The sequence below is a fragment of the Bombus huntii genome, chromosome 2, assembly GCF_024542735.1.
Source record: "Bombus huntii isolate Logan2020A chromosome 2, iyBomHunt1.1, whole genome shotgun sequence".
Lineage (NCBI taxonomy): Eukaryota > Metazoa > Arthropoda > Insecta > Hymenoptera > Apidae > Bombus > Bombus huntii.
Window position 1 is genome coordinate 699983 of NC_066239.1, and position 20097 is coordinate 720079.

At 37.4% G+C, this 20097-nt stretch overlaps 3 protein-coding genes across 3 annotated transcripts in view; 2 read left to right on the top strand and 1 right to left on the bottom strand.

Annotated features, from left to right (window-relative positions):
- Nucleotides 1-1053: 1053 nt before the first annotated feature.
- Nucleotides 1054-6172, top strand: LOC126873526 (uncharacterized). Its single transcript, XM_050634497.1, has 2 exons — nt 1054-5961; nt 6032-6172. The coding sequence occupies exon 1, from the start codon at nt 1511-1513 to the stop codon at nt 2423-2425; it is 915 nt and encodes a 304-aa protein (XP_050490454.1). The 5' UTR covers nt 1054-1510; the 3' UTR covers nt 2426-5961; nt 6032-6172.
- Nucleotides 6173-14795: 8623 nt separating this feature from the next.
- Nucleotides 14796-17139, top strand: LOC126873623 (WD repeat-containing protein 74). The gene is made up of 8 exons (XM_050634693.1): nt 14796-14963; nt 15149-15296; nt 15381-15476; nt 15545-15848; nt 15940-16037; nt 16128-16329; nt 16434-16706; nt 16802-17139. Exons 1-8 carry the CDS (start codon nt 14906-14908, stop codon nt 16886-16888), a joined length of 1266 nt encoding a protein of 421 aa, XP_050490650.1. The 5' UTR covers nt 14796-14905; the 3' UTR covers nt 16889-17139.
- Nucleotides 17117-20097, bottom strand: part of LOC126873570 (serine-rich adhesin for platelets-like) — a 134060-nt gene continuing 131079 nt past the window's right edge. The window contains exon 16 of the mRNA XM_050634614.1: nt 17117-20079. Coding sequence (XP_050490571.1) covers nt 19799-20079 — 281 coding nt within the window. The 3' untranslated portion in view covers nt 17117-19798. The remainder of the gene's footprint in view (nt 20080-20097) is intronic.

Below are 20097 nucleotides of genomic sequence, written 5' to 3' on the forward strand. Positions count from 1 at the left end.
CTAAGAAAACGGATAGATTCGGTGGTCTAGGACCTCGAGATCCACTAGAGGATCTCAAGAATCTGTCCTCCGTAAGTTGGAGGAGTGTTGGCGAGAAATAATGCCAGGGGAGCGATCCCCCCGGCTACGGATGCTGGCGTCGCCGCAAGAACCGTACAAGCACGATTGTCGACCGTGAAGTCGTCGGCCGACGAAACAGGATTCACTACCATCATAGGAGGAGGAAGAGGGAGAGCGAGGCGGAAGAACAGGAAGACAACGACGCAACCTCTTCCAACGGTCCATGCGCCGACCGAGGACGCAAGAACCAAGGGACGGGTATCGTCGTCTTTTCAGTCATCGACGTTACGAACAGGGGCCTTGACCCCCGGGACGGCGACCGGTAGTGGCGGAACAAGGGCAAGGTAGCCGCTCGGCCGCCGGTGCGCCCTCGCACGGGAAGGGAATCCATGCGAGGAGCGAGCAGCGGCGATGGATCCGGAGCTATCGGGACAGGAAAGAGACGTAACGCTAGTGGGCGAGACCTGCGCGGCGAGAAAGCGCTGGGCCTTCCCCGACTCCCACGGTGTGCCGCGGTATCGCTCACCATGAGGGGCGGCTCGGGCTTCACGTACAGGGATGCGATGTCGATGATGAAGAGGGAAGTCAAGGTTTCCGAACTCGACATCATGGAGTTAAGACCGAGGAGGGCGATCACGGGGGCGCTGCTGTTCGAAATCTCAGGCCAGAACGCTGGGACCAAAGCATCGCGACTGGCCGAGCGACTGGCGGCCACGCTGAAGGACTTGCCCGCAAAGGTAACCGTGCCGCGAAGGACGGCCGAGCTAAAAGTGATCGGACTGGAGGACTCGGTCACCCCGGAGGAGGTGGCAACCGCCGTTGCTGAGGCTGGGGGCTGCCACGTCGACGAGATCAACGTGGGAGTTATACGCTCCGCTTCTCGGGGTCTCGGGTTGGTGTGGCTACGCTGCCCGCTGACAGCGGCCAGAAAAATCAGCAGAGGAGGAGAGCGGCAAGGGTTTCCCCTCTCCCGGCGCGCCGACTCCAATGCTTCAGGTGCATGGAGTCGGGTCACGTGCTCCGGGACTGCACATCGACGGCCGACCGGTCGGAGCGCTGCTACCGGTGCGGGGCGGAAGGACATCGTTCCAGGGACTGCTCGGCGCGAGTACCTAAGTGTCCGTTGTGCGCGGACCTGGGACTGCCCGCGTCGCACCGTTTGGGGTCACCGGCATGCAAACCGCCTGCCCGTAAAAAGAGGGCCGCACAGGAAGCAAGGACCGTTCCAGGCGACAGCGGGAACGCGGCGACGAGGAAGGAAACGATGCCGCCGTCAACTGGCCCCACGAAGGCCAGAAGAAAGGACGGAGAAGTCGGACACACCGATTGCGAGGGGAACGGCCCGGAGGAGGCTATGGAGACGGACCCTTGCCCGACGTGAGCGGAAGAAGAGGAGAAGGAACTGCTCCTTCAGTGCAATCTTAACTGCTCCCGCCGGGCTCAGGACTTAATGTTCCAGAGCCTGACGGAGCGGCGGATCGGTCTGGCAGCGGTGGCCGAGCCGTACAGCATTCCCGACGCGTCACGGGGCGCTGAGGATCTGATCGGCCCGGTCGCCATATTCTGGACCGGAATCGCGAGAAGCCCCTCCTGCTCGGTGATCGAGCAGGGACGGGGCTTCGTGGCCGTGAAATGGGGCGACCTGGCTGTGGTGGCCGTCTACGTGTCGCCCAACATCAGCCGGACAGAATACGCCTGCTTCCTGGGCGGTCACGCGGCTTGCGCGAGGCGTTTGGGCGCCTGCCCGTCACTGGTCCTCGGGGACTTCAACGCCCACCCCACGGCATGGGGCTCCCGCAGGACCAACGGAAGGGGGCGCGACGTACTGGACTGGGCGGCCGCACTCGACCTCCGGCTTATGAACCGGGTGTCGTCCATCACGTGCGTGGCGTGGCGGGACGACACCATAGTGGACCTCACATGGACAAACCCTGCCGCTCCCCCCCCGTGGTTCCGGTTAGGAGGTGTTCCCGGAGGAGACCCTCTCGGACCATCTCTACATCTTGTTGAAGGTGGCGGTTGGCGGCGCGATGGGCGACCGTTCGTTGGGTGCGCGCGGGCCCATCGGCTCACCGGCCATCAGGGTAGTGAGGGGCTTTCGCACCATTTCGGCGGCAGCAGCGGCGGTGCTCGCCGGGTTTCCCCCGTTCGAATTGCAGGTCCTGAGGTGTCGCGAGATTTATCTCCACCCTCGGGGTTTGTCGGGCGGGGGCGGCCCGGTGTGTCGTTCACGCCGCTTTCCAGACCTCTCTCGATCGCAGCCGTGACGATTATCGTGGAGGTTTTAGTCGGCACTACCACGCCGCTTTTCCCCAGAAGCGGTCTGGTGTCAAAGCAGATTTCCTCCACGTTAATAAAAAAATAAGTGTGCATTGGCTTACGGAAGAACAAGTCATTGCACTTGCACGTTTATACTCAGTAATAGGTTTACGTTGCATTGCTCATCGCGTCGGTATGCCACATATAGTGTGTTGTATAATTCACATTAATTTATAATTAATTTTAAGAAAATAAATAAGAAAAATGACTACAGATATTCCGGAATAACGCCCACGCTAGTGGAAGAAATTATTGTCGCTGGATACTCCGGGAATTACATCAGAATTGGACTTTTCTACATTCTCATATTATATTTTACTCCTCAGAAGTACGAAACGCATCGAAACATTTGATTTTCTCATAATTGTAATATCAATATGCATCAGCAAACAAACAAATGATAATATCGATTACATGCTTTACTAAATATGTAAAACTTACATAATTAAGATCGGTTTCAGCAATAATAACATTTTTTTATCATTTTCCATGAAGTCCATCTACAACCAATGGTTCTTTTCAGACTTTTGTTCCTCGGGATGGATATTATACAACGCAATAAAAAAACTTAATCTTGAAGATGGTGCTCAAGATCAATTTTGCAATCAACTTTTTCGACAGAATTCCACCGATTCAAAGGTGTAGAATGTTGTACATACATATATGTATACAAAAATTGCAAAAAATTAGAAGGAAAAGAAAAAATAAGTTATAAAGTTAAAATTTGGAACCAATTTGAGCTATTACAGATGATTTGTGTTTTATTTTGTTTTGTGTTTTTTTTCCGGCTTTTAGCTGCAGAAATATATATGTACTTATATGTATATATTTTACACGCGGCTGTAAATTCTATGAAAAGAATAAGAAAGGAAAAAGAATCCAAGTCGAGATCTTCGACTAATTGTAGATTGTTCGATCGATGACTGTTTCATTTTCATATATATATGTCGGATTAGGGTTGGAATTTTGGGTTAGGTCCCCATTCGATGAACCTTAGGTCATTCGATGAACCTTCGCTCAAATTTACCATCGCAGATATAGCTGATATTTATTGGTACAAATGTGGGCACTACAAGAGGCTATAAGTAATAGCGGCGATGGTCAAGATGTTGATGACAACGAATTCAGGTTCGACAACGAATCCACGGTCCACGGGATGACGAATGCGATACACGTATAACTCCACGTACAAGTAAAAGTTATCTGCATGAACTCTACCAAAATCCAAGTGGAGGTTATATATTCCTCTCCCCACCTCTCGGGTCAATCTTTGTTTTTAAGGAAAGCCATATAATCATTCCATCCCTCTGTCAGGTAAACGTCCCTCCCGTGATTGTGGATACGTTCAGTGACCCGCTATGTCATTTCGAGCCCAAGCCCATCGTCATAAAATCGGATTAGAGCATTAAAACTACTTCTTATTTTTATTACTTAAGTGTAGCTATAGGGTATTGGGGTTTTTCCCAACATTCCAAAAGAGAAGTCCCGATGTTCTTTCATCTTCGACATATATATGTCGGGTTCGCATTATGATTAGGGTTAGGGGCGTGTAATGAATCTTCATTTGGATTAAACATTGTTGTTATGCAATAGAGAAGATATTTACTAGTACAAATATGATTATTAGTACAAGTGTGGATATTGCAGAATTGACAAGTAACAGTGATGATTAGACACTAATGACAATGGTCTTAGGTTCGATAACGAATCCGCGGTCAACGGGATAACAAATGTACTTTCTTTCAAAGTTTAAGTCGGACTCGATTTACTTGTCTATGGTACAAGTATTACTAAACTAGCTCTTTGTTAAAACGTAAAAAATATTCACCGAGCGTAAAGACGTTATGTAACTCGTTAATGAGAACTCACGAGAGAGAATGACTTTCCGTCACGATGATGCTGCAGAGGAAAACTATGATGGGGTGTGTCTAAGGACACGAGATCATCGGATTCGTGTCTAAGGATCGTCGACATCTGGTAATCATCTTACCCGAAGAATAGGGTCTGCGTGTGGCGAGACACGGGACAGAAACCGTTGGAATGTTTACTGTCGAGTGCCGCTACAACTATTTCTTTTTAAGGAGAGCTATACCGTTACCCTATACCTTTGTTAGGCAAAACGTTCATCCCTTAACCGCGGCTACGTTCGGCGACTGTTTGTCGCCTCGTGCCCAAAAGCTCATTATCACAAATCTCGAACAAATACAATTGGATTGAATGACAACAATTGCTTAATTACGGCTGTGGTAGAATTCAGATTAAAGTGTTAAGGGGTTTTCCCAAAATTCCAAAGGAAAGGCTTCGGTGTCCTTTCATCTCCGACATATATATATATCTTCAATAATGAAATCCTTTTATATAAATTAGTGTATATATACGTATGTAAATTATATGCAATAATAATTACATATAAGATAAATAAAACAAATTTAAGAGAAAAGAAGAGAAAAAGGAATGAATGAAAGGAAAATCAGCCAAATTAGATCAATAGTTTGTTACTCTGTTTTCAAAATTCTCTTTTATATCTAACTTCAGTAAGCTCTCTGTTCATAAAATATATAAAAAATAGAGAATAAAGAATGAAATAAAACAACACGAAAAAGGAAAAATGAAACAAGATACAAAGACATGAAATTCATGAGAAATATCATTTTCATTCTATTGTTGTGTTTATTTTTATATCCAGCTTCGGAACCCCTTTCATATTAACTCGTACGTGAAATACATCACCCTTCCTCTTGCTTATGACGCAGACATTTTCCAAAGGTACACCGACCCCTGCACTGTGGCTGGCTGGGGACGACACATTCCTGGATCCAATGTACGTAGTTAATCGCATCTAATTATTTACTGTCATCTACAAAAATTGTTTTATTGATTGACAAGCGTAGAAACATTCTGTTTAAACTTGTATTGTACGAAGCGTAGAAAATCCACAAGTGCTTGAAGCATGAATATGGAATAGAGTACATGAAAGAATACAGAGTAAATATAGATCGTATAGTGGAAATCTAAAGTTGAATTTCATTAATTCTTTGAACAGAAAAAAAATGAAGTTTACTTCCAATTTTATTTTCTTCTCTAGATATGCTCTCATCCTATTTTGTGTTTTCTACTTACTTTGTTTATTGTATTGTATTTTATAGTTCTTTCTTTCTTCCTATGACTTTTTCCTGTTGTTCATATTCCGAATTTCGTTTCTGACTATAGACTCTACGGTATAATTCTAACTTCGACAGTGAGTAATAAATCGACTAGAATAGAAGAACTTTTAACTTGCTTGTGGTAACGCATTTCAATTTAGAAAGATGATTTTGATTTTGAATTTGAATTTAAAAACGTGATTTTAAATCTGAACTTGAATGTTTACAGGGAACGGGTTAATAAGAGATTTCATTAAATTAATAAGGAATAATAAATATTCTAGTACAGCCAAATAATTTTATTTAGAGAGGGTCTGGTACTTACCTTCGTAGTGTCCAATTACCTTTGATTCCACCGGAAAAATGTCCAGTTTCAGGAGTAGATAGTAAGTTGCATTTATGCGCAGGCGTATTACAAGGTGGACGAGATGCTTGTCAAGTTTGTAACAATTTAAATTCAAATTTATTTTATACCTAGGTATCCTTTTCGTAAAAGAAATAAATTTCAGGGTGATAGTGGTGGCCCACTTTTATGCAATGGTACGCAAGTTGGAATAATTTCATGGGGAAAAGGTTGTGCTCGTCCTAATTGGCCAGGCGTGTATTGCCGAGTAGACTTATATTTAAACTGGCTAAACGAAACTGTACAGAACAACACTGCGTTTCAAATATGCGTTCCTGATATTACAAACGTTCTCATTATAAAACTGATAATATTCTTTGTTTTGTAAAATAAAAGGTATTTAAAATAAATTATATATGTATGTGCGAATAATTTATAAATCAAGTGAAAGATTATAGGTCAACAGAAAAATATTTTATTGTAGCAATAACATTTATATGTACTATACGAATGTGGTAAATAAATATTAAATAGTTTTTAAACTTGGCGCAAGTTTTATGCATCCTGCCATCGCTACATCAGCATTAAATAAATCGAGGTTCTAATTTATATAACATTGTTAATTAATAGAATTTTATAATTGAATAAACTTTTCCTTTGAGAATCATTCCTTTTTTAATTTATTCTGTACTTTTTTGATACATAATACTCGATGAATACAGAGAAAATATAGCGGTTTCAAGTTTGAGAATCCATTCGCACTAATTCAAAAGTATTGTATAGCGTATTGTATAGCTTTCATTAACGTGACAACCACCTAGACGGTGAATTTTGTTGTTTATTGCAACATCGTAAAGTATCAAAATATGCCCTTATTATTATTATATGAATCGATTTGTCAAATAACATTTTTCATAAAGGTTTGAAGGAAATCTATACATACTGCTCACGATCCAACGATCTAAACAGGTCTCGACACTCGTATACCAATGCCTAGGGAAACTGTTCGAACATTGAGTCTTGACTAGTTATGGAAAATCAGCATGGAAGACAAGAAAGTTCTTGTTTTGCGTATGCGTGGTATGCTATGAATATTTCAGACTAGGGTACTTCATCCGTCTCTGTCTGTCTCGCAAGAACGCGACATTTGTCGACTTTTCATGTTGATTTTTCACGACTGAACACGAGTCAATTTTTGTATGGTTTTCCTAGCATGTATGGATACCTGTTTGTATGATCGTGCCCACGATCGAACCATATTGGACGATTGGTCTTGAAACTCCCGCGGTGGAAGATGCGATTATGCGGTGACTTGTGTTTCTCCAATCCGCCACTAACGACGTTACTGCAGAGTAGTCGAAACAATAGAGTGTACAAGGCCATAATTTTGTTTTCCCTAAAATGAAATTTAACCACACATAGAATTGTTTATGAATAAATAATGTATACTTACTCATAAAATATTATAAAAATTGTAAAAAATTTACTTGGTTACTTCTACCACAAGGTACTTTATTGAAATTGTTTTAACTACTCAACATTAGCGCCTTGTGTGCGATGGACAATACAAGAAACTTTCTGTCCTCAAATCTAGAACTAATCCCAGCGTAGGAGTTTTCAGACCTATGTATTAGTGATGCCGATACATTTGAATTTTATCGATATGTATTGATAGATACTCAGAGTATCGATATAATATCGGGAATAAAATATCGATATTATCAATATCGATACTCAACGACTGAGTTAAACTACTTTTCATAATTTTTTATCATTTATTTAGAGTAAGTTGTCATGTTCCGGGTTCGTAGCGGCGCAGAATTATTTCGCGGCGATTTTCTCACGGACGTTACGGATTTGCAATCTTTTAACTATGAGGTGCTTTCATCGTACATTTAACCTGGCCCGCGATAAGACGCTTTTACGCCGAACTTACAGTGCAGGCACGACGGTGTGCCTAGTAATAGGCGCGAAGTATGGCTAGTAAGCTAGTAAGCGTCAGTAGACGCCTAAGGTTTATATCGTATACCGAATCGTCTATGCAGAAATCCTCGAGGACGGGGAAACTGGGGCATATGACGATCGGCTATAGTTTCCACGTGATAAGAGAGGACGATTTCTGCGACAGCGGGTTCATACAGCTCGCGAAAAAGTTTCTGCAACTGTAACTTTGGCATTCGACGTCACAAAGTACAAATGCGATATTTCATTTCATTCATTCATTCATTCATTTATTCATTTGTCACAGAAAACTGTTAGATGAATATTGATTATGAATCATTATTTCCAACAAAAAAATTTAACAAAATTACAACTTTCAAAACAAACATGTACACGTTATATTTAATACCTTTATATTTGACTCGTATATTGAAAAGTAAACTTGTCTTTAATTTTGTTTAATTCGTTAAAAAATGGCGTAACTATTAGCTCTAGCTATAATATATGTAAATAATATTATGTCCAAAATATCACACACGATTGAAACACTTCAATGTTATTAAACTTTTTATTGTAAAGGTAAAATGATAGTGTAATTTTAGAGCTTACAAAGGTTTTTAATAATGAAAAAATACTTATATTATATAACATTTGGTACACATTAGTTGGATACAAAAAAATAATGATAATATAATCATAATAATCATATATTTGAGATGGAAGTTGGTCTGTATTATCATTATCATGGTGCCACTTTTTCCTTTCACGCCTTCTGCTACTCTATCCATTGTGAGTCAAGTACACGATTACATAAAGGAGAGAAAAGAGACAGTATTTTTACATGATGGCGTCACACAATGAATTCTAACTTCTCGATTCAAGCGTCTGCTGCGGACAAATTAATCAACATTGTCAGATCACTAAGAGCCTTACCCTCACCACGGGAGTTCCCAGACCTTTATATATAATTTTGTCTCTCGAACTGAAACTAGGATTCCTGATGCGGTGTTATCACGTTGTTCGACACAGCTAGTAATAGAGCCAGCTATGACCATTGTCGTATATAATTAGAGATAATTTTGCGCCGGTACGAACTGGGAACGTGATAATTTGCTTTATATAAATGGTGAAAAATGATGAAAAGTAGTTTAGTTCAGTCATTGAGCAAGCTTAGTGATTTACTTCATATATTTTACCTTAGATGCTTTCATCAAAAGATTGCATTATTTAATTTTGTATTTACAAAATCCTAACTTCTCGACCGCAGCGTTCTACAGTGATCGATTTGTAAAACACAACTCCCGATATTAACAGTCTTACTCCTTCCACTGGAGTTTTTAGACCTGTGAATACGACCGTAATAGGGACCAAGCATAAATTTCATTGCCTGCAGCGAGGTGTGGAACCGCTTCCAGAGGACCAGGAATAGGGTCACGTGGTGTTTGCAGCGCATTCGTCACCATCTCAATGAGGTATACCAAAAAGAGGAAATAAACCAGTTCAGTTTCCTGTTGAGTGCCGAAGTGCAGACGTGTGTCTAGTGCCCTGTGAAGTTCACAAAAAACACGTGACACCCATCCGTCGAAAGTGATTCGAATCAGACTTAATCCAAGTCTTTCTTAACTAATGGAAAATCCAACGCTCCTAATTTCTGATCCGAATCATAGCCTCTCGACTAATTATTTCAAATTGAATTAACTAGATCGATGATGGCCCAAGTATATCGACCGGCTCTCTTGAGCCATAACTGCACCGCTCTACCTCCTCTGTGGCAAAAGGACAATATATCCCTCCTAACATTCGACACTAAAAGCATTAAAAAGCGTAAGCTAGAAATAGTTAAAACAAACGCAAACATTAGCCAAAACGAACAGTCAACAACAGTACCTATAATAGATACGCAATACGAGAGTCCACAAACGACTCCATGGACATAGCTGAAACACCAACTAACCAAAATATGCGTAAAAATCCCCCTCCCTCGCTCATCTTCATTGACGATGTCATCGACATTCAAACAATGGTAAAGTCCATTGCGAAAGATATTAACAAAGAGAATTACAAACTTAAAATAAACAATAACCAAGTCAAAATTCTGCCGACTAACCCAGACTCCTATAGAAAACTAACAAAGCTACTAAAAACCTTAAACGCAAACTACCACACGTATCAACTTAAACAAGAAAGACCTTTTCGAGTGGTACTACGCAACATCCACCACTCAGCTAACTTGGACGAACTGAAATCCGAACTCCTAAATCATGGCCACGAAGTAACAAACATCAGCAACATAAGACATAGAATCTCGAAAAACCCGCTATCCTTATTTTTCATAGACTTACAACAAAAGCCAAACAATAAACAAATTTATAACATCAATCGATTAATGAACTCGGTAGTCAAATTCGAACCTCCTTTTATAAAAAAAAGAGATAGTGCAATGTAAAAGATGCCAAAGGCACGGTCACACATAGAAATACTGCAACCATAATAGCCGCTGCGTTAAATGTGCAGGTATACACCCTACTGAGCAGTGCACTAAATCTCTATAAACCCCTGCGAAGTGCATCCTCTGTCAAGGAGACCACCCTGTGAACTATAAAGGTTGCTCAGCCTACAAAACCTTATACACAAATAAGTACCCTAAACCCAGAGCCAAAGAGGTAACCAACCAAGTACTCAATCCTAAAAAATTCTCTACTACTTCAATGTTCTATGCCCAAGCAGTACAAGGACATCAAAACAATCCGAAAACCCATAGGGACCATTCTCAAAATAGTATTTCCATTTCACAAAACATAGATAACTTCTCTAGACTCGAAAAATTAATCGAAAAACAATCAGAACAAATTAATAACTTACTATCGCTATTAACACTCCTCATGGATAAATTAATACACCCCGACACAAAATAAAACCAAGACGCATAGCTCTTTGGAATGCCAACGGTCTAGCTCAACACAAATACAAACTAGAACTCTTCTTAAAACAACAACAAATCGACGTAATGCTCATATCTGAAACTCACTTCACCGACAAAAATTACCTAAAAATAAACGGTTATAACTTCTACCATACCCAACATCCCAGTAGAAAAGCCCACGGCGGCACCGGAATTATTATCAAAGCCAGCATTAAACATTACGAGCTTCCATCGTTCCAGAAGGACTACCTCCAAGCTACAAACGTAGCGGTAGAAGATTGCCATGGTACAATCACCACTTCAGCAGTGTATTGTCCTCCTAGACACTCCATTTCTAAAGAAGACTTTGATAACTTCCTTGATGCTCTGGGCAATCGATTCATAGCTGAAGGAGACTATAACGCCAAACATATCCAATGGGCAGCAGTCTTATCACAGTAAGAGGCAAAAATCTCTTGAATAGCATAAACACCAACAGTCTCAACTACCGCACCACATATGAACCCACTTATTGGCCCACTGACACTAACAAAATACCTGATTTACTTGACTTTTTTATAACTAAAAATATCTCGCCAAGATATGTCCAAATCAACTCCTCGGCAGAACTCTCTTCAGACCATTCCCCCGTTATAGCAACAATTATCTCAACAATTATCGAAAATCCACCTAATGGCTTTATTCATAGCCAACTCACCAACTGGCAGCTCTTTAGAGAAGTCTTTAATCATTCAACATCAGCCTTAATTTCCCTAAAAACAAATGAAGATATCGAAACAGCCACGGAATACTTAAACAACAGCATGATAAACGCTCTCCGCTCCTCCACACCTACTAAGACTTCTATCAACGAACATGAATACCCCCATTACATATTTAACAAAAATCGCAGAAAAACGTAGGCTTAGAAGGATATGGCAGATCCATAGAACACCTGAGGACAAACGCAAACTAAATAACGCGACTAGGAATCTAACCAAAATCATTAAAAATTATAAAAACGACTGTTTCCAAAAATATCTCGCCAATTTGTCTCCCACAGCTGACTCCAACTACTCACTATGTAAGGCTTCCAGGAAACTCACGCGTCCCCCGCAAATAATCCCTCCTATCCGCAGTCCGCAAGGTGGCTGGGCGCGTAGCCCTATAGAAGAAGCCAACCTGTTTGCTGATCACCTATCTAACGTATTTAAACCTCACTCCTCCAAAACTGCCGCGGAAATAACCGAATACCTGCACTCTCCCTTCCAAATGTCTCCTCCTATTGAACCCTTCACTTCTGTAGAAGTTACAGAATTAATCCGTCGCCTAAATCCCAGGAAAGCATCAGGGCATGACCAAATATGTAATAAAGCAATCAAGGAACTTCCCACAAAAGGGATTGCACTCATTACATCAATTTTTAACGCAATTCTTCGCCTTGAATACTATCCTATGTCCTGGAAAATATCACTGATTACTCTCATCCCTAAACCCAGAAAACCGATATATGAAACTAGCTCCTATCGTCCAATCAGTCTTTTACCTACTTTGTCAAAACTATTCGAGAAGATGCTAACGAACCGAATCCTTCCACTCTTAGAGGACTTGAAAACGCTTCCGGAAACCGAATTGATGATCTGGTAGTAACATTCGACAATAAAGCAAATCCATCGCATAACACATGATATCAGCCAAAACTTAGAAAAGAAAAAATATTGCTCAGCGGTATTCCTGGACATTCAACAGCCATTCGACAAAGTATGGCATGAAGGGCTTCTATACAAACTAAAGAAAATCCTACCACACACCTACTACTCCATCCTAAAGTCCTACCTAACCAATAGACAATTCATGGTTAAATACTTAGACGCCACAACCGCAACATTTCCAATAGAAGCTGGCATATCCCAAGGTAGTGTCCTTGGACCCCTGCTGTTCTCCATCTACACTGCCGATTTACCAATATTAACAGAAATAACTATAGCGACATTTGCTAACGACACAGCGCTATTAGCATCCCACGTAGACCCGATAATCGCATCATCCACTCTCCAGCGATGTCTCGACTCTATGGAAAAGTGGTTTCACAAATGGGGCTTCAAAATTAACGAAAACAAATTCACACAAGTAACCTTCACGCTGAGGAAACAAACCTGCCCACAGGTGACCATTAACAATATAAAAATTCCTAACAAGGATTCAGTCAGATACCCGGGCATGACTCTGGACAGGAGATTAACATGGAAACAACACATCACAGACAAATCGAAGCAACTCAAGGCTAAACTTAAAAAATTCTACTGCCTCATTTACCGACGTTCCAACCTAAACACACAGAACAAAATTTCACTCTACAAAACCATAATAAAACCTGTCTGGACCTACGGAATCGAACTATGGAGTACAGCAAGTAATTCCAACATTGAAATAGTTCAACGCTTTCAATCGAAAACACTAAGATCCCTAATAGATGCAACCTAATAGATGTTACCAAGGAAGCAATACATCGCGACCTCAAGATACCCACAGTCAAAGAAGAAATAACAAAATGTAGTAATAGATATATCAAAAGAGTTAACAAACATCGAAACCCTCTAATTACTAAATTACCTAATACGTCGGACCAGATCCGCAGACTAAAAAAACACTATCCGTTAGACCTAAGCACTATATTCAGCTAGATATTTCTAATAAGTAATATTTAAGTATTTGTTATACTATTATTTATAAATTATACTTATTTATAAATTATACTTACTTATAATGAGTTAATAAGTTTATTAACTTATTATAAATAATTAGGCATGTCACTGAGCCACGCCAGAGAAACTTACTCAAAATTCTCAATGCGAGAATTGATTGTAAAGTACTTGTAAAGTACTTTATTAAAGTATTAAAAAAAAAAACAGTTAACCAGCTACACCAATTCACTCCTACTAGATGATACAAAATTTATGCAAAAAGAAGCATTACTGATTTGAAAATGCGTTAAAAATATGAAATAATTTCTATTTTATTTATATTGTATTTAAACACATATGCAACAACGATTAATATTTTTCATTTACTTACTAAACAATGAATAAAGAATAAATCAACTGTACTCCGCTACCGATATTATATTTTGAACAGTGATAGAGAAGGATAATTAGTATATATACTTCAAATACGATTGTAATTAAACTTGGAAAAAAGAATTTTGCAACAGGCCAAATTTACATCATTCTCAGTCCCGTAAAGAGTTTGAACTGCTTAAGCATACTTGGTTTAGCATCAAGCATAATTTTTAATAAACCGTATAAAAGCTCTTGCAGAAATACAAAACTTACGAGGACTTCTGTCGTAAAGAAACAGTTGAGGTCTACTTCCTACGACCAATGTATAGAGAAGCGACCGAAATATGCTTGAAAAGAGAAATTAATAATAAAAACAAACGAGTCAAATCAGCTTTAAGCGACAAACCTATATGCAAAAACGGACAAAGTACGCTTTCAGAAATAATTTTGTAAAAGAACCGCCGCAATTTTATCGCTTCTAGTAATGTCTCCAGTTTGTGGAGAAACGATCAAACATAATGAAATGAAATCAGTGAATGATAATAGGTCATTTGCGATAACAATAGTTAAAAATGGAGAAATATAAAAAGATTTGTAAACGGGACCAATCGGTAAATTAGCCCTACAAGATGTAAAAGTTTCATTCTAATAGGTTAATCCAGTAAGGAGCAATCGAAAAACATGCATAAAAATTAGGTCTTTGCAGTAGACAGTTGTTGACAATAAACAAATGTAAAAAATTCTTTAACGGAATCAACGGAAGAACATGAAGTATACGATGCGTTCAGAATCATCCCGCTTGATCAAATTGTTTCGAAGAAATCGGGGAACGTACATAAAAAGAAAAAAAAACAATATTTTCATCGAGTTGAGATACTTTCGCTCTTTTTTGAAGTCAGTATAAAAATAAATTCTCAACGCGAGAATTGATTGTAATTTTAATAAATAAATAAAAAAAAAAGTATAAAAATAAGACTTGCGCTTTCACATTCACGACCAATCACCAATGCGTATCCATATACCACGGAGCCCGCTCCCAGGAAACGGCTCTTTGTAGTTATTATTCGAAGTTTATACATATTCGTCTGTCCGTTCTTGCTATCGAATTTTATTATTTATAAAATTACTTTTAGTCAAAATGAGTAGAAAAGATAATTATGATATTTATGTTGGTGGTAAATCTGGAATTTTCAAAGGTAATTGTAAATACTTAATTCTAACATTATGTCTACTTTAATCTGAAAAATCGGATGTTTTACAATAGGTTAGGAGAATACATTAACCTAAAAAGATCGTTTTTATTTTATGTACGAAATATTGTGTTAATAATAATGGCAGCTAAACGAAATATATAAAATTCAATTGTGCATTTTATCGACAGGTGTAAGAGTAGATAAAAAACAATGTACATCACAAAATATACAGAATTTGGCTTCCATAACTAATAACGATGAGGTTACGACAATGTCTTGGGGTGATGATGAGGAAAGAGAAATTCTAATTGCGTGTGGTGTAAAAGACATTAGGAGGTCATGTATAATAAGTCATTTATCGATTATACTGAAATTTCATTTATTATTTATACAAATATCATAACTTCTTTTATTTTACAGTATAAAAGTTTATGATACCGATTGTTCAACATTTACATGTTCCTTCTTTTGCAATATTGGAGCAGGAAAAATTACTGGCATATCTCGATATAATGAGTAAGTAACTTTTAGAAATATCAAACAGTATTGCGGTGTATAATTTTAATATGAGATTTTATTTACAGAGCAATTTTGTCTGCTGTACAATCAGGAGAAATAAAACTCTGGCGATTTCAAGAAGATGGATTTTTGATGAATGCTGGTAAAAATTTAGATAAAATGCGTCATTCGAGAATAAATAAACAAATAATAGCTACTGGAGGTCAAGAACATGCATTAAAATTATTTGATATAGAAAAACAAACACAAATATTTATAGAGAAAAATGTACCTCCTGATTGGTTACAGTTAAGGGTTCCTATCTGGATTTCTGATATAGATTTTCTTCCTGGTACAGAAGAAATTGTTACAACTAGTAAATACGGATATGTAAGATCTTAATTGATATATGTATGATTCTAATATGTAGTTGTTACATTATGTAAACATTTTTTCATTGTACAAAAATGAAACTTTTAAGGTGCGTTTATATGATCCAAGATCACAAAGAAGACCTGTTATAAATGTTGAAGTAAAAAATGAAGCATTAACAACTTTAACTGTGGTGCCACAAAAAAGGTATGTGTATGTAACATACATAACAAAATGTAATGTATATTTTTAACGGATATCATACATAAATATGAAAAATTGATTATCTAATTGTAGGCAGATTATAGTTGGTTCTGGCAAAGGTATAATGAATCTCATAGACTTAAGAAAACCAGCTAAAGTATTAAATACATATAAAGGATCAGTTGGAGCTGTAACAGGAATAGCTTGTAGTAAAATTGAACCTTATATTATTAGTGTTGGTTTAGATAGATTTTTGCAAATACATCATATGAATACAAAAGAATTATTAAGAAAGGTAAAAATAATTTAGTATTGGGAAATTTTATATTAAAGAATAGTATTTATCAAGTATTTAATTTAATCAAGTTGCTATTTATTATATATTGTCCTATATTGCAGGTATATTTAACATCAAAAATATCATGTATGTTGTTACGTTCAGAGTTTTCATTTGCTATGAATAAAGAAGTTAACGAAGAAAATACACAAAAGTGTAAGAATAAAACCACTAAGAATTTTCAAGGAAAACAGCAAACTATGCAAAGTAATTCAGATTCTGATTCAGAATATGATATGTTATTTGAGAAAATGCCAGTAATTAGTAACAAAGAAGATAGATCAATGGAAAGAAAGCAAAGGAAAACAAATCCTTCAAGATTAAATAATGAAATTGTAAGTGATTTGTTATATTTCTTTTCTTTTCTAATTGATTTACAAACTTCAATTAATGAAGATAAATGATATTCTTTTTATTTTTTAATATGCAGATTTCCCGTAAACATGAACTAAGGAAAGATGAACTGTCAAAAAGACAGCATAAGAAGATAAAGAAGTCAAATTCGTTAATAGAATAAGTAAGATAATAGTAATCACGAATTATCAGCATCTAATATTAATTATTAGTATTGTTCACAAGTAATAATGAAAATCTTTTTATATTTTCATATGTTTGATATATGTCATATCTTATAAAATTTTAAAAAATTTGTATTAGATAGAAAATATTAAAGATGTTAATACATATGTATAGTATAATATAAAGATAGGGTAAAGGCACACAGAAATCATTACAAACAATGAAATAAAATGTCTCAGTTATGATGTATTTTGTCACTCAGCAATTCGTTTTTTTTTTTCATTTGTACCTTACATGTACAAGGGACATGAATAATACGCTAATAGCTTTTGCCCTGGATATACAGTACTGCGACGCGACTAAGTGTACTGTCTAATTATTCGATTAATTCTTTTTATTGTACAATTTACTCTTAATACCTTGTTTATAGTGTTTTGGTTCATGAATGCAGCATATACCGACTTCAATGGTTTCTCACACAACAGTAACAATGTTTTCTGTTAATGTTACATTAACTTGTGCTTTCAGCTACAACATGTAATAATATTGAAATCGGATGCGCTGCAGAATGTAGGCTACTGTAGATCTCTTTACGTCTAAAAACTAGAAAAACAGTGAACGTGACAACTTGTAAAGTTGAAACGTATTTTGTACTAAAAGGAAATAATATTCGCAGCTATAGCACACTAAATCTTATTCGGCTACAATCATTTCAGCTGTACAAAAATCATTGTCCCCTCGCTACGCCTCTTGATAATTAATACTAACGTAAATTTGCTTTATCCTGACTGTGCTCTCATCTGAAATGGAATATTTATTCTTATCCTTGTAAATGTACCTAGGAATAAACTCACTAAATTACAGGCACTGTCCCCTTCAAGATTCAAATAGGTAGTTTTCATCTATATTTCTGTAGACGAAATGGAGCTTTGTGCCAAAAAGGAAAATATATTCCCCGGCACAGAGGCCACTTATATACAGATTTCCACATAAATGTAACACATGCAGATATCCTGCATAATTTATAATTCCACCTCTTCTTACATGCAGTAAGCGTAGAATGAAGTCTGTTTCAGGCTGAAACAGTGTTTTTTTAATAAAACATTTTTACAGGAATGCTTTCTGCCACTCATTTTATAATTTGTTATTTAAACAATATACAATATTGAGTAGAGCTTCTATTTTATATAATTCTCAAATACAGTTCAATATCGGTGCTTGTTTAATCTTTGTATGATACTATTAATTTTATAAATATTTACGAGAACCAATTTTCGCAGTTTTCGAAATAATTTCTTTTAACTAATCATCACTTACATGTAAAAAATAACAACATAAAATACAATTATAAAATGTTTCATTTACTGTATTTCTTTTCGAATGCCACTTGTTTCTTTGTCAGTGATTAATAACGTATTGAATTTAGTGAGAAATCGTAAAAATTTTAACATGTTCTCTTTTCAAAAGGAAAATTTGTGAACATATTAGTTAATTTATAAAAATCTCTTGCATATAAAGCAAACACAAACATAGAAATATTTAAAAGAAGCGCTACAAAGTAAAATTATATGTATGTATATACACACAAGTCTAAAAAGACTTAATATGTTCGTAATTAAATAGTTTCATAAATAACTTGAACGAAGTGCTGCAAGTATTTTTATACATTAATTAAAATACCCGTGACAACGCATATTAGTTGTGGAATTGTTATTTTTCACATTTTGTAGGCCTTTCAGTACTTAATAATGTATATTCATCTCATAAATGTTATTTCTTAAAAAACGTACAGGAAATAATAACATATAAATTTAACAAGTATTGCTTTCCTGTTGTGAAACATTTCGTGAAGCTTATGTAGAAGTTAGATAATACAATTAATTTCGAACATTTTATCTACTACCTATGTATTTTATTGTTTGTTATTCATTATCTGCACACTACTTCCATTTTATCGTTATATCAGAGTTAACGCAAGATCAAAAGCACCATGTTTTTCTCTTTTTTTTTCGTTTTTTAAAAATATCACATGCTGTGCAATCGTTTAAAAGAAAATCGTTTATTATGCATATCAGTTTCTAATATTCAGACATCCAACGTGACAGTTCATGGATAAGAAGCTTTTTTATAGATAAACATACAGGATATATGTACATGTTTAGACGTTTGCTTAACACTGTATTTCGTTCCTGTCAGGAGAAAGCATGGAAGGCCTCTGTAAAAACGAGGTCCATATTTATTAATTATGGAGCACTCTTTGACATACGACTATTCTGTTTTATGTCTTCTGCACATTTTTCTATACTATATGAGTAAAGTAAATTACTTCATAATCTTTGATTTGAAATAAAATACAAGGATACCAGTATTAGGAGCGTAGTAACATCATAAATCTAAAGGATGCAAGAAACTACTATTTGTTTCCTCGAAAATTCTACTGAAACATTCCCAGTGTACGATTGAAGAAAGGGTGTACAGAATATCATACCCTGAGTAGATAATGGCGTAGCAATCGTTCCTGGCAAGAAGCTCGAACGTTTACGCTGAGTAGCATTTGTACCATAAAAAATTAAGTTTAATTATTTTATACAGTATAGAGCATTGCATTATCGTTTTGTCGCGTCCAGTGAAATTCATTTCATCATTTTCACGCGATTATATTTCAACACGATTACATTATTTTAGATAACAGTTAGTTTTGTGACGTAAATTGATTGAACGAGCGAAGAACAATTTTTCGCATATTTTTCCTAAGTTCTTAAGCATTGTACACGCAAGCATTAAGAACAAACGAAAAACAAGCTCAGTCGTACACTGCTTGATGTCGTTATCTTATAACGGTTTGACGTTATAGTCAAACAATTGATTCACAATTTCATGCTTAATGGCATGTTAAGATAATATTGGCTCAATCTCCTCCTGATACGGCTACTTCTCGCCATGCAGATTCTTGAGACTGATTTACTAAAGTTGACTGAGGTTCAGAAATATCTGATGCTGCAGGACTCAGCGGTGGACTAGGTGTTGCGGGTGCTTCTTCGGATTGGTTTACTTCAGCTGTATCTTGTTCAGCTTCTACTTCACCATCAGGAATGGAAGCCTCCGATTGCACAGAACTCGGAGCCTTTGACATAGAATCCTGTGCTCTTAACGATACAGAACTATCTTTGTTGCTACTGCCATCTTCACCTAAGCATTGATATTTGT